The sequence below is a fragment of the Lissotriton vulgaris genome, chromosome 10 (genome assembly GCF_964263255.1).
Source record: "Lissotriton vulgaris chromosome 10, aLisVul1.2, whole genome shotgun sequence".
Lineage (NCBI taxonomy): Eukaryota > Metazoa > Chordata > Amphibia > Caudata > Salamandridae > Lissotriton > Lissotriton vulgaris.
The window spans coordinates 687453597-687469239 of record NC_141698.1 but is presented as its reverse complement, the minus strand read 5'-3'; the positions used below and the strand labels follow the sequence as shown (position 1 = coordinate 687469239).

At 44.4% G+C, this 15643-nt stretch overlaps 1 protein-coding gene across 4 annotated transcripts in view; it reads right to left on the bottom strand.

Moving 5' to 3' along the window:
- The window catches only part of PFKP (phosphofructokinase, platelet), a 332348-nt gene that overhangs the window by 239540 nt on the left and 77165 nt on the right, over positions 1-15643 (bottom strand). For all 4 annotated transcript variants that reach the window (XM_086941516.1, XM_086941517.1, XM_086941518.1 and 1 more), the window contains exons 3-5: positions 14997-15074; positions 2074-2263; positions 805-970 (exon numbers count right to left, since the gene is read on the bottom strand). In XM_086941516.1, the coding sequence (XP_086797642.1) occupies positions 805-970; positions 2074-2263; positions 14997-15074 (434 nt within the window). The remainder of the gene's footprint in view (positions 1-804; positions 971-2073; positions 2264-14996; positions 15075-15643) is intronic.

Below are 15643 nucleotides of genomic sequence, written 5' to 3'. Positions count from 1 at the left end.
TCTAGCCCAGAAGATGGCACAGGTAACGTCAATTTCTCCCACAGATAAAGAGACTGCTATGGGAGTCCCACAAACAACACAGCTACGTCTACAAGAGAAGTATGGGACGTGCAGGTATGTTAGTAACATTTTAGTTCTCCACCCCTGCCCTTTTCTACAACCTTTGGGTTGCATCTGAGATATGCTGCTGAGGCATCAGAGAGCTGCAGGTGGCACTGAAGCAAAAGGAACAGAGGAGAGCACACTCACAGCGGGATCAGCTCGCCATCATCATCTTCTTCCCCCCATGTGTAGTAAAGTATACTGGAAAATTTAAGATAATTCAGCAGTGGAGACCTCCCCCTTCAGTCCTTTGCTTGCATTTGTGTGGTGTTATATTTCATGGTATAATTGGACATTATTTGTCTTGTATGCATTATTGATATGTGCATTTAGGAGTGGCATATTTAAGTCAATGGTTACTTGCAATGAAATATGCCAGTGCTAGGATTCTATTGTTTGAGGTCTACCCTGGCTGAAAATACTGGAATGTAGCGGATTAAATTAAAAAGGTCATATATTCAGCTGTTTCCTAAAAAGCGCTTCAGAAGAACTTTACCACAAACTGGGAGGTATACAAATGCAGATTTATTGGGCTTGAGGTCTAAAGGAGTGACTTGTGGATCTGGGTAACCCCTGCCAATAGAAAATCACAGTACTTTCGAGAAAAGGATCAAATAAATTCTTAGAACAAAAATGTATCTGAAAAATATATCTACCCGATATTGTAGATAGCTCTGGCTTGGCCTGATTCTTTCTCTTTACCTTTGTGCAGTAGTCATGATAGCATCCACTACTTCGATGATTCTGTGCAAGGCTGAGTCAGTTCCGATTGTCATGTCAGTTCCACAGAAGTCATTGTCAATGGATCCCACCATTCCCACAATGTTAATATGACAGAATTTCTCTGCAGCAGATTCTTCAATTTTGCCTGTAGATATGAAAGCAGTAAATATCATTGAAGGATAAAGAGTCACTAAATGTAGCCTAATGTATTTGTAGAATAAATGTGGCTGAAACAGCAAAAAAGGTTGGTCACGGTTGCATGAAATTTCTGCACAACTGCGAGGATAATGTTTGACCTTCTGGAATACTAAAATCCAAGAAGCTCCAGGGTTCACCAGAGCTCCATGCATTATTTTTTTCTGGTTTTCTCAGAAAATTAATAAGCAGTTCACCTAAGGGAAGAGCCTTTGGATGAAATGAAATACTAGAATCTTGAAATAAGGGTATGGTTGATCAGATGGTTAAATAAAGCGAAGTTGCTGGGAAGAATCCCTTTCTGCACTTCGTGGTAAACATTTGGACATTCCCCACTGCATCCTTTTGCTATAATACACTGTCCTAATTTATACAAGAACCTTCCTTGGACTTCTCCTAAAGTAGACATTTCCTGTTTAGATCAGAATTCATTCTTAATGCAAGAACTGATACACCTGTAGATAAATGCACATCAACTATTTTTCTCCTACCCTTGGTAAAATAAAAACGAAAAAGCATTGTAAGTCGACATCACCATTATTCCTGCAGGTCCAGCTAATAAACTGTAATACACTGCAGAATGTAACCGTGTATAGTGACTGTATCAGTTCGCACACATTGGCACATATGCATGCGTCTGCATGAACTATTTTACAGACCTGGGAAAGAAATCCAATATCAGAGCTTTGAAGAGAGAGCAGTGCAGGAATAAGTGACAACTGGATCAAATGAATGTCTTACTACCAAAAACAAAATCTTAGTCTTTAATGCTACCAAAACAAGATCTCACCATTTGACCATACATTTGAATGTTCCCATTAAGATTAGAAGTGTGTCAGTAGTGCAAAGGTTGAGCAATTCAACACAACAACAGCAAATGTATTTAAGTATGCTATGTAGAACTACCACTGATCCATGTAACAGTTTTCTTTCCATTAGTATAACCTCGGAAAGTGAAATTTTCCATAGGGGACTAAGTTTGGCATAGTTTCAAAACCAACGACACAAATATTCCATGTTTTAAATAGTGTCCTCCGAGAGCTGAACACTTACCGTTTTGCACCAATTCATCAAGTAGACCCTTCCACTCCTCGCGGAAGAGGTTGGCACCTGTCAAACTACCATCACCACCAATCACACAGAGATTTGTGATGCCACGCTGAACTAGGTTGCATGCTGCCAGCAGGCGACCTTCACGGGTGCGAAATGCCTTGCATCGGGCACTGCCAATGACTGTCCCACCCTAGAAAAAATTGTAAGCAGAGTGAGTTTAATGAATCCCAACCATGCAAATGTTTGGAAGATTGATTCAAATAACGAGAGAAAATTGCAATTTATTTGTACATGTTTAACATATAATGCACACATTGGAAAATGCATGTTCACTTCTGAAGATGTGATGATTTGATTAAAAAACTCAACATACGAGAAAGAATAACAGCACTTTACTGCCAAGCTGCAGTCTCAAGAAAAAGAAACAAAATCCCAAAGGTATCCCAGAAATGCAAACTGTATCTGACAAGTGCTATGCATGCAAAACATTTCATAAAACCTTAGGATTACTTAACCATATGGTCAGAAATATGTTTTTTTATTTAATAAATATACCTTTTTTTCAAGTCAGTAACCACTGCTAAATACTCTGTAAACAAACGAATGTATTACCCAATTTAAAGGCACTCAGGGGCATTTTATCAACAACTAGCGATATTTATCGCTAAATAAGCTTAGTGAATTTTTTTTTATCGCATCGCCGGATTTTATCATAGAGATAACGTGCTGTTAGCAACGTTTATTTGCCAAAGCGATAAAATATCTGGCGATAGCGGCGAAATGCGTAAATATCGCTGGAAATCCAGCGATATTCAGGCATCATCGCTAATAGGGACTTAGCCTGAATATCCACCTCCCATTGGATATACAGGCTAAGAACTGGTCTGAGCAGGCGTTAGTTTTCAGCAATATTCGCGCTTAGCGCAAATTTTTTTGTCGCTACGCCTGCGTTGATAATAGGCGATAGCGATGTTAGCGACTGCTTTCAGTCGCTAACAGATTGGGTACGCCCACTGTGCATGTCATTAGCGATAAATATTGCGACATGCAAAGCGGGCCCCAAGCCACTCGCTATCACCTAAAAGCTGTCGCTAATTGATGTTAGCGACAGCTTGCTAACAGGGCGATGAAATTATCGCTGCTCTGCGGACGAAAACGGCTGCAAAAGCGGCGATAATTTAAGTTCGCCTGCCTTGGTAATATGCCCCAAAATTGTTTTACCCTGATGAGGTCCTGCCAGGTTTCTAACGTTTTACCTTCAGAAGGCAAATAGAAACCTGTAGCAAGAAGCCAACTAAGGCATCTATTTAGTGGCTGATACATTAATAAACACAATTTTGAAATTAGAGCAAATCATTGTAAATTAAAGTTGATACTTTCGACAGATCATAGGGAGAAAACAAAGAATCAAAACGATGTGGCTGCAATAATTTCTTGTTAGTAGACTGCTTCTGCTGGGTATTTTTTGCTCCAAAAGTGTTAAATAAACAAATATATATGCATACAATAAAGAAGCGAATAAACATACCTCAAAGTGATAAAACAGATGTTGGTATTGCTTACAGAATATTTCTCCCTATTGGCTCTTAGCGACTAAGACAGAACAGCAAAAAATAACTGCACTATTAGCAGTAAGATGATAAAATCGTTGTTTTAAAGGGCATATTAACTCGGTCGACTAATAATTATTTGGTGCATTTTCATTCTTATTATTTTTTATATTCTGAATAAATTATAACTTTTATTAACAAATTGGCATTACCATCATTGGATTTTGATACTGCATGGAAAACCGGGCTTTATGCAACGTGCCATTATATGTGATGAAGTGCCATGCCATTTATGAATTTTAATTTTTTTATACTCTTTCGAATTAGGGGGTTTCATTGCAAAGGAGTTAATCTCAACCGTGTTTGACCCATCACCGTTAATCATTTGAAAGTGAGTTACCATGACAGTCTTCTACCCAAAACCAGTAACGTTGGGACTTGCAGGTCAATAGAAATAGTATTTTTTCTTAGGCTTGCCTGTATTGTAGTGCACAATGCCATAGTGTTCTTGTTCGTGATCATCCACTAAAAAGTCCTATCAACCAAATGTTGCGGTAATATAAGTTGACCCAGTTTAACACAAAGTCTTATTTACAACACCCTAATTGGCAAAACTAACGGTACCTCCAGGCTCATACTATATTCATTGGGCAGGCCATTCTTCTTTAGCAATAGAATGCTTCTAGTATGGAAACGCTTAATAGCGTATAGATGTTCAGGGCGCAGCAAAGCAAATTCTGTTGGTTTACAGAACCAAAATGAGTATCCAGTAAGGCAGACAACTGAATCCTTCAGTCAGGAAATGCTTACAAAGAATCAAGTATTTTCACTTAGATGTAAATATGACAGGCACTGGCAGTGAGCCAGTCCAAGGGATTCACAGTAGGACCCCTATGTATAGATTCCTATTCTGAGTGGACTTCAAGATGATACAAATCTGAAACCCCTAGTCATCAAGAAAAATAAAGAAGGGATATATATACTGCTCAAGAAATACTTCACTGTTAAGCACCCATCAAGTTAGTTATCTATGCAGTAAGGAGAGCCAAAGGAGATATGAGAATTCTTATCTGAGAAATCAGAGAATCATGTCAAGGCCAACCTTTTTTCGATAACTTTATTTCGGCCACCTCAAGCCATAAAAGTACATTAATACAATCATAAAAAAGAGCAAGCAAGTTAATAAATAGCATAAAATAATACAATAAAATCATGTATTCTGCATTATTTACAATTTAAAAATGTGATTTAACCATCCCTGGAATCAGATAAAACAACTAAAAATTCATAGAAAGTTATCGATATTAAAAACTAAGTTAATAGGTAATAGCGATAACAACGTTATATGTGCCTTCGTATATTTCTGTCACAGGCAGGCAAACATAGGGCTCTACACAAAATTAATTAAAAAAACTCCTGCGCCTGTGCCACATCCCATTCAGAAAGCCAGAGACAGCAAAAACAATAGGGGATGGGTATCGTACTTTAGGATCCTAAAGGCTTGAAAACAATGTCTAAATCCTAGGTTTCTACAGACTGGAATTAATAATCGTTTGCGGGATACAAGATATGCAGGGCAGAGGAAAAACACATGAATTTCAGACTCTGTCTTATATTTACACACCGGGTTTTCTTGATTCATTGCATTATCCCATTTGCTGGTGAACGACCTAAGTGGAAGAGTACCCAATATGAATTGAATGTATAGTCTCCTTGCCTGGGGAGGATAGATTAAATCTAAAAACTCTTCTTTTTTTGTATTCGGCCCTCACTTGTAGAAACTCTATTGTAAATTGGCCATGAGTAGAACTTACTTGGAGGATTTTTAGATTATGGTACCTGTTGTCACGATTCGCCCTCCCCGACCTCTGGTAAATCACTGCCTGCCCTGTGATGAGAAACGGGATGGAAAAAACTACAGATCCCATGAACCTTTGCACCGTGCACTTCTATGACGCGACGCAGTGAAGGATTAACAGGAAGTCAGGCGGGAGATGCGCCGCCGATTATTCCTGTTTGTGCCTTTGGGTCGAGTGCGTTGTACTTGTTGGAGTATTGTGGATATCGGCAGGGGCAAGTTTTGCCAAGCGCTGAAGAGACACGCCGCCTTAGCGTGTGGGTTCAGTGTTGCTCGTGTTCAAAGACCCGTCTGTGGATTATCCTGGTGGGGCTTCGGAAGCGCCTACAACGTGGGGTTCCCTGAGCATTTCCGCTCGGTTGAGGATTACCTGGAGGGGCTTAGGAAGCGCCCGTGTGTCGTTCCACCAGTCAAACTCCAGGTTTTTGCCAGGAAACGAGAGGGGCATTTTCAGTCCTCTTGTCTGCTCAGAGTACATTTGTTGTGTATATACAGGGAGCGTCTTGCTCCTGTTAACGCAGGACACCGTGTTTTTGGTGCCGCTTTAAATCACAGTACTCAATTGCCACTTTAAAGCGCTTACAGAGCTGGATCTGTAAAGACGCTATTCACATACTTTGAGCTGGGTTTATGATTTGTTAACTTTTGTATTATAGGGAATGTTGAGTGAGAGCCTGGGGTAGACGCGTCTTGCACACCCTGAGGTCAGCATTTCCTCGGAGGAGAAAGACTTTGTTGTTATTTACCACCGCTACCAGGAATGGGATCGTTCTTTTCCTTTCATTGAATGGTGTTCTGGGGCAACTTTGGGTTATCTGTATCCTTCATAAGGGTAGGTGTTCATGCTGGCCTGCTCATTTGGAAACTAGGAAGGGAGGGAACCAGGGGGTTTGCTAATGATCTTTGCCTTGTATTTTCCAGTAATTCACCAGGGGATATAGAGACCGCCCTTAGATCCTTCCTGCAGACAGGCACACCTGTGAGATATACAGGTGAGGTAACAAGGGTTTGGTTACATGATATTTGTCACGGTTGAGAGTACTGCCGTACTCATCCCTTGTTTCTGTGGTTACAGGTTACGGTGACCAGAGCCCAGCTGTTCTCCTCCGGACCCCAACTTTTCCCCCGCTTGATCACCTTAACAGTCTGGGCACAATCACAGTCAGACTTGGGTTGATCTAGAGGTGGGCCCCCATATAGCATCAACCCAATCCTGAGGAGCATCCTGAACCGAACCTGACAGAATAATCGGCCTAAAAGTTCTGCTCCTCCTGGTTGGGTTGATAGCAAGGGATGGCCACCTTAGATGAGGTAGTGGCCGCCTTAGGCTTAGTTCAGGTTGAATTGGCCGCCTCTCGCCAGGAAACGGCTGCGTTGCAGGCACGCATGGATGCTATGCAGCGGAACCCGTTTGATGCAGGTAACCCTGCCCCGCCACCAACCTCGTTGGTAGTTGAAATGCCTTCTCCAGTACCTTTGGCCCCCCCAGAAAGGTTTATGGGTGATAGAAAGAAGGTGCAGGTGTTTATGACCCAGGTGATGATGCATTTCACCTGTAAACCCAAATGCTTTTTGACAAACCAATCACGTGTTTCCTTTCTGATCTCATATTTGGGAGGGGAGGCAGCCCAGTGGGCTGTACCCATAGTCAGGAACAATGATGGAATCCTATACGATTGGGATCTGTTTCGAGCAGAATTCGAGAAAACGTTTGATAGAAGAGCGGAGACCTTCTCAGCTGATAAGGAGCTGTTGGTTCTCAAACAGGGCAATTCAGATATCGTGACTTACCTGAATCATTTCCGTAGATTAATTGCAGAAACTGATTGGCCTGAAGCCAAACAGATGGTTCTGTTTTACCAAGGGCTCACAGACAATCTCAAGGATGTAATAGCACAAGTTGAACCCCAGCCTACCACATGTGCAGCATTTATCGATTTGGCCCTACGCTTGGATCACCGATTGAGAGAGAGAAAGGGAGAGTCGGGAAGAAGAGACAGAACCCCGGTGTTCGGGGAGAAACCGACTAGTGGGGAGAAGGCCGAGGGTAAACCCGAACCTATGGATGTGGGGGTGGTGAGAGCATCCCTCACTACCAGTGAACGAGAACATCGTCGCAAGTTTGGGCTGTGTTTGTACTGTGGGAAGAAAGGCCACTTTTTACGTGAATGTCCGGTGAAACCAAAAGGAGGACGCTATCGCACGGGTCCAGGGGCAGTATCCACTGTCGATAAGAGTTCGGAAAACTCCGAGGCTTGAGTCCTAAAGAAGGGAGGGACTCAAGTGTACATTTCATCCCTTCGATTACAGAAGAAAATCGAGTAGGAAACCAGTTGTTCTTCATAGACATTGAACTATGGATTGATCAATCTCCAAAATATGTACGTGCCATGGTAGATTCCGGAGCAACAGGCTGCTTCATGGATTTAGCAGAAGCCCGGAAATTGGGAGTGACTCCAATAGATAAACCCATCATGGAGGAAGTATTTGCAGTAGACGGTCATGTGTTGGAATCGGGACCTGTCACACAGCATACCCCGGAGTATGAGATGTGGTATGGGGGTGATCATAAGGAATCGATTTCGTTTAACCTCATCCAGGCTCCTAATTATGGTATCATCTTGGGACTCCCTTGGTTGAAAAAACACGAACCACAGATAAGATGGAAAGAACAATCTTTGGAGTTCTCCTCTTCCTACTGCCACGACCACTGCCTCCAGGAGGAATCTCGACCATCTATGGTGTTGGCAGTCACTCACAACGTTTCTACGGCTGCGGAAAAAGAGGTGGATTTACCTCAGTATTACATTGAGTATGAAGAAGTCTTCAGTAAAACCAAAGCAGAAGTGCTTCCCCCACATCGGGAATACGACTGCCGCATCGATCTAACCCCTGGGTCAGTGGTTCCATGCGGTCGTATTTATGCACTATCCCAACCCGAAACAAAACACCTTCGGGAATATTTGGACAACCTACTCGCTTTGGGATTTATCAGACCATCCCGGTCCCCAGCAGCTTCCCCCCTTTTCTTTATTCCGAAGGCAAATGGGGAATTACGGTGCTGTATAGACTATAGGGCGTTAAATGCCATCACCATAAAAAACCAATACCCCCTACCGTTAATTCCGGTATTACTGGAACAAGTGAGATCAGCCAGGATATACACAAAATTGGATCTCAGGGGAGCCTACCATTTAGTGCGCATACGATCAGGCGATGAATGGAAAACCGCTTTCAAGACCAGGTATGGGCTTTTTGAGTATCTGGTGATGCCCTTTGGGCTATGCAATGCCCCAGCCTCATTCCAGTTCTTCCTTAATGAGGTGTTGCGAGACTACCTGGACATCTTTGTGGTTGTCTACATCGATGACATTTTAATCTACTCCAATGACGAACCAGAACACATTCAACACGTGAAACAAGTACTGGAGGCTTTACAGATAAACCATCTCTACTGCAAACTGACAAAATGTGAGTTTCATGTCACCACAGTGGAATTCCTAGGGGTTATGCTCACGCCATCAGGGCAGATAATGGCTGAAAGGAAGGTACGTGCTATTGCAGAATGGCCCCAACCCGCCACGGTCAAGGACATCCAAAAGCTCCTGGGTTTTGCCAACTTCTACCGAAGGTTCATCTCTCACTTTTCGGATCTGGTGACCCCTCTCACGAAATTAACCAGGAAGAACACCCCTTTTATATGGGGTACGGAAGAGCAATCAGCATTTGATCTGTTGAAAACAGCGTTCACCTCTGCTCCGGTACTGGTTCATGCGGACCCAAACCTCCCTTTCGTGGTAGAGGCGGATGCATCTGAACTGGCAGTGGGGGCTGTTCTCTCCCAGAGGAGTGAAGACACCGGGCATCTGCATCCCATTGCATTCATGTCACGCAAGCTAAATCCGGCAGAACGCAATTATACGATTGCAGAGAAGGAATTGCTTGCTATTAAAGACGCCTTCACTGAGTGGCGGCATTGGTTGATGGGTGCCACACACCAAATCACAGTTTTTACGGACCATCGAAATCTCCAGTTTCTAAGAGCCGCACGTCACCTCACTCCTAGGCAACTGAGATGGATGCTTTTCTTTTCAGAGTTCCATTTTGTGGTCACCTTCCGCCCGGGATGTGACAACCGGAAAGCCGATGCTCTAACCCGTCAAGAAAGCCATTCCACAGTGACGGAGTCTCCGGAAACCAGCATCATCAAACCTCAGCAGGTGATAGGGGTGATCCATACGTCGGAGTTTTTACACAAGGTAAAGAAAGGTATCCAGACCTTTGCGTGGAAGAAGTGGATTCAGTTGCACCCGGAATGGAAGATACGTCAAGGACTGCCAAGGAAAGGGTCTCAATTGCTTCTCCCCACTCTTGCTTTGAGGCAACAAGTATTCAAGTGGTGCCACGATCTACCTTGTGCAGGACACACTGGAGGGAAGAAGACCTTGGAAAAACTACTACGCGTATATTGGTGGCCCACCATCCGGCCGGATGTGTTTGCTTGGGTTCAACGTTGTGAGGTCTGTTCACAGGCCAAAAGCGATCATAGACCAGCACAAGGGCTGTTGCAAACAATGCCCACACCTGTGAGCCCTTGGGAAAGCTTTTCAGTCGATTTTGTGGTGGGACTCCCTCAAGATCATGGGATGACGGCTATAATAGTAGTTGTGGACTACTTGACCAAGATGGGCCACTTCATCGCCTGTAGAGGGGTACCAACGGCTAGTCAATTGGCCCAGTTGCTACTTATCCATATCGTTCGGTTGCATGGCTTGCCTAAAGTCATAGTTTCGGATAGAGGGGCACAATTCACCGCGAGGTTTTGGAGGGTCTGGTGTGATCGTTTGGGCATTGCTTCATCCTTGTCCACCAGCTTTCATCCGCAAACGGATGGACAGACTGAAAGGTTAAACCAGACCCTCAAGCAGTACTTGAGGTGTTTTGTGGATACCTCTACGGAAGCATGGGTAGAGTGGTTATGGTCGGCTGAGGTGGCATATAATGATGCCATACATTCCTCTACATTGTGTACCCCGTTTTTCTGTACGTATGGGTTCCATCCCAGATTAGTCCCTTTGAGTGTGCCAAGTGTTGAAGCCCCTATTCCCCAATTGCAGACACGATTGGTGCAGTTACGGAAGACAGTATTGCAGGCCAGACACAACCTTGTGAAAGCTAAGCTTAGGTATAAGGCGCAGGCCGATAGACATCGTAGACCTTGTCCTGGGTACAAAAATGGGGATTGGGTGTGGCTGTCCACTAGGAACATTCGTTTCAAAAGGTTCAGTGTTTTCAATCCCCGATTCATCGGTCCTTATCAGGTGGTTAGGCAGGTCAACCCAGTTGCGGTGAAACTCAAACTCCCCTCACATTTCAGGATACACCCTGTGTTCCATGTTTCACTGCTCAAGCCTGCCCAGTGTCCGAGCCGTGCCGCCCCTGCTCCTGTGAGAGTGGAACAGGAGGTGGAGTACGAGGTGCGGCGCATCTTGGACTCCCGTAGAGTCAGGGGGAGGCTCCAGTATCTGGTGTCTTGGAAGGGATATGGTCCTGAGGAGGATTCGTGGGAACCGGTGGGGGCGGTCCATGCGCCTAGACTGGTGCGAAGGTTCCATTTGTTGCACCCTGGTAAGCCTGGTGGCAGTCAGTGAGCGTTGTGAGAAGGGGTGTACTGTCACGATTCGCCCTCCCCGACCTCTGGTAAATCACTGCCTGCCCTGTGATGAGAAACGGGATGGAAAAAACGACAGATCCCATGAACCTTTGCACCGCGCACTTCTATGACGCGACGCAGTGAAGGATTAACAGGAAGTCAGGCGGGAGATGCGCCGCCGATTATTCCTGTTTGTGCCTTTGGGTCGAGTGCGTTGTACTTGTTGGAGTATTGTGGATATCGGCAGGGGCAAGTTTTGCCAAGCGCTGAAGAGACACGCCGCCTTAGCGTGTGGGTTCAGTGTTGCTCGTGTTCAAAGACCCGTCTGTGGATTATCCTGGTGGGGCTTCGGAAGCGCCTACAACGTGGGGTTCCCTGAGCATTTCCGCTCGGTTGAGGATTACCTGGAGGGGCTTAGGAAGCGCCCGTGTGTCGTTCCACCAGTCAAACTCCAGGTTTTTGCCAGGAAACGAGAGGGGCATTTTCAGTCCTCTTGTCTGCTCAGAGTACATTTGTTGTGTATATACAGGGAGCGTCTTGCTCCTGTTAACGCAGGACACCGTGTTTTTGGTGCCGCTTTAAATCACAGTACTCAATTGCCACTTTAAAGCGCTTACAGAGCTGGATCTGTAAAGACGCTATTCACATACTTTGAGCTGGGTTTATGATTTGTTAACTTTTGTATTATAGGGAATGTTGAGTGAGAGCCTGGGGTAGACGCGTCTTGCACACCCTGAGGTCAGCATTTCCTCGGAGGAGAAAGACTTTGTTGTTATTTACCACCGCTACCAGGAATGGGATCGTTCTTTTCCTTTCATTGAATGGTGTTCTGGGGCAACTTTGGGTTATCTGTATCCTTCATAAGGGTAGGTGTTCATGCTGGCCTGCTCATTTGGAAACTAGGAAGGGAGGGAACCAGGGGGTTTGCTAATGATCTTTGCCTTGTATTTTCCAGTAATTCACCAGGGGATATAGAGACCGCCCTTAGATCCTTCCTGCAGACAGGCACACCTGTGAGATATACAGGTGAGGTAACAAGGGTTTGGTTACATGATATTTGTCACGGTTGAGAGTACTGCCGTACTCATCCCTTGTTTCTGTGGTTACAGGTTACGGTGACCAGAGCCCAGCTGTTCTCCTCCGGACCCCAACTTTTCCCCCGCTTGATCACCTTAACAGTCTGGGCACAATCACAGTCAGACTTGGGTTGATCTAGAGGTGGGCCCCCATATAGCATCAACCCAATCCTGAGGAGCATCCTGAACCGAACCTGACACCTGTAGTGTCACGCCAGATCTACCCTGGTCGTTAACGAGCACGCTGTATCAGGTGCTTCCCAGAGTTCCTGCCTCCCTATTCTGGTGCTAAGAGCACTTATGTGGCTAAGCCAAGGGATTTTCTTATTACTCAGGATAGGCAAATCCTCCCTGAGTTCGTCGCTATAACAAGACAGCTCTGGTGTTGCCCATAGCCTTCGCCAGTACATGAGGGGCCTTAAAGCAATCTCTTCGTCAATGGGTAGCAGCCCTAAATCCATGCGGCGGGGAACTAAAGGTGTACTAGGGGGGAGTCCCACCAAGTTCCTCATGAAAGAATGCTCTACTTTCATAAGGTTAGAGGGCCTACAGTGTCCCCACAATTCAGCCCCATAAAGGGTGGCGCCCCTAGCCTGTACTTTGTAGATTTCAATAATAGGGGCAGCTGGCTTAAACAAAGCCAGTCTTTACATTTTCATAATCCCCCCCCCCGCTGTTTGGGTTAACTTTAGGCTTGCCCTGGCCAGTTGGGTATCCCACTCCAGCTGTTCTGATAGAGTAATACCCAAATCTCTCCAGGTGAGTGCCGTCTAACGATGGGATCAGACGAGTGGTCCTGGGGGGGTTGAAGATCATGAATTTGGTTTTGGTAAAGTTGATATCCAAACCCCTCAGGATACAAAAGTCAGCGAAGCCATCCAGAATGTGTTGTATGCCCATTGATGTTTTGGGCAGCCAGAAGGCGTCGTCCGTGAACATCAACGCAGGCACCCTCCCCGAGACAAGCCTTGGAGCATTGCTGTCTTTAACACCAAGTAAATGGTCAATAAGCCCGTTGATGTAAAGGCAAAATAGAGTGAGGGCCAGGACGCACCCCTGGCGAACCCCCTGCTTCACCGGAAAATGTGCTGACAATTCCCCATGTTTTCCACACCTTACTTGGGCGTAGGTCTCCCTATGCAGCCTCACTAACACATCCAAAAGGTACTGTGGGATCCCAAGATCACCCAGTACTTTCCACAGTTTTTCTCTAGGAACTAGATCGAAGGCAGACCTCAGGCCGATGAAGATGAGGTAGAGGCTGCCACCCTCTACACTCACAGTCTTCCAGTATAGGACCTGAAGTCTAAATATCTGGTCAATGGTTGATATACTCGACCTGAAGCCTGCCTGGTAAGGGCTCAGGATCTCTATCTCTATCCAATCCTGAATTCTGTCTAAAATAACCCGTCCCATAAGTTTTTGGGTAGTATCTATTAGGCTAATAGGCCTTCAATTGGACGGTAGGAGAGGGCACCCTTTTTTGTGTATGGGGACTATCTCGGCCCCACGGCAAGTATCCGCGGGGTCCATACCCTTTAGGATGGCATTAAACTGGGCACACAGGTACAGACCTCAGATTTTTGGTTCCATCCGAAAAAGATCTTCGGGTAACTTGTCTAAACCAGGTGCTTTGTTAGGTTTTAATTTGTCAATAGCGGATTCTACTTCACCTAGAGTGATCTCCCAAACCCCTTCCAGTCGATACTCATGGAAGGGGTTCGAAGAAGGAGAGGTAGTACCCTCTTTGCCCCGGTCAGCATACAGTCCCCCAAAATGTGCTTCCCAAACTGCTGGGGCTATATTAGGTTCTAGGGAGAGTCGCCCCCTCCCTCCCCCCCAGAGCTAACTATTGCCCAGAATGTTTTCAGGTATTTTTCCTGCAGGGCAATCCTAAGATCTTCCCACTTCTCAACTTCCCAATTTTTCTTTTCTGTATTAATAATCCGCTTATACCTAGTCCTACACTGCTTAATTGCTAACCTGTCCTTCGCCTTCACTGCAGTTAGCAGTTCTAGTTTGGCCTCACGACAGTTTGCATTATACCAAGGGCAGACAGAATCAATTTTTGCCCTTTGCTTTCCTACTGGATAAACACATCAAGCAATTTTGACGTCAGGTGTTTATGGATTTTTAGGGGCCTATCCTCAATCCCTGTTGTATGCCCACTCCACCTGCCTCGCCCATTTCAATTAAATATGGTAGGACCTGTTGGTATATATTGGCCAATTTAGTTGGAGATTTCTGAATGTGGCACCCCCTCACTCTTTGCCCTTATTTCTGTATCTACCTATCCGGCTGTATTGTCTATACACAAATGTAGCCATTGCATTTTTTATATCTTATAGCATTAGAAATGTCTATTTGAGTTTTACTCTAACTAAAATTCGGAAACTGATCTCACCCCCTCCCTCTTCCCCCCCTATAAAACTGGATTAAGTCCATGGTCTGTTTCGAATATTTGATATTAACTTTAAAGTTATTTGAGGTGTATAAAAAGATTTCAGTCGCATTTCTCATAGTAGTAGAAGCCTGAAATGTGAATGGATCTAGGTAAACAAGTTGATTTAAATATTACAAAACAAGCATCCTAGTGCTTACCATAGCATAAAACCTTTTCTTCATTACAGTCTATTTGTTTATAAGATGTGGAAAACAGTTCTTATAAAGAAACTAATTAAATATAACTTTATCGAGACACACAACACAGAAAAGAGTTTACATGTTTGCAAATGTGTGCTATAAATTACAACTCTTATGATATTCTTGTTCAGCAGAATACATACCACTTGTAGAATGCTTGACACACTTTCCCATGTGACTTCCACAATATGGTCTCCTCCATCAACCATACCCTGATAGCCCTATAAGTTTAAAAGAAAAGTAACAGAATTAGGAAGCAAGCCTGAGGAATTTATGGAGCACATCTGTCAAAATAATAGCTATTGTGCAAAATTCATATCTGTATCATTAATATCAACATGTACACCATACAGTAATGGATACTGACTTAGATCTATTGCTGCATGTAATGATGGCCGGTAGAACCTTCTCTAAATCAGGAGCAAAAGATGTACTTGGACACATTGCAAAACAAGTCATAGAACAGAACACATTGCACAGAGGCTGCTGTTTCTCTGATGAAACTTGACTAGCGTTCAGAAAGCAGCTTAAAACGTGGATATTTGACAAATAATCCTCCTCCCCTTCCTAAGCGCCTTGAAACCCTCTGGGTATGTAGTGCGCTATATAAATGTTATGACTTGACTTGACTAACTGCAAGCACATGGTATGCATGCAGCCACCTATTCATACGCAGTATCCACGAATTAGTGGCAGGATAGGTGATAGCCACATAGTTCCCTGGAATTCTCCGAAAAGCGCTTCTAGGCATGGCACTGAAGAAGCCATCATTGAAGAAACAACTTTTTAT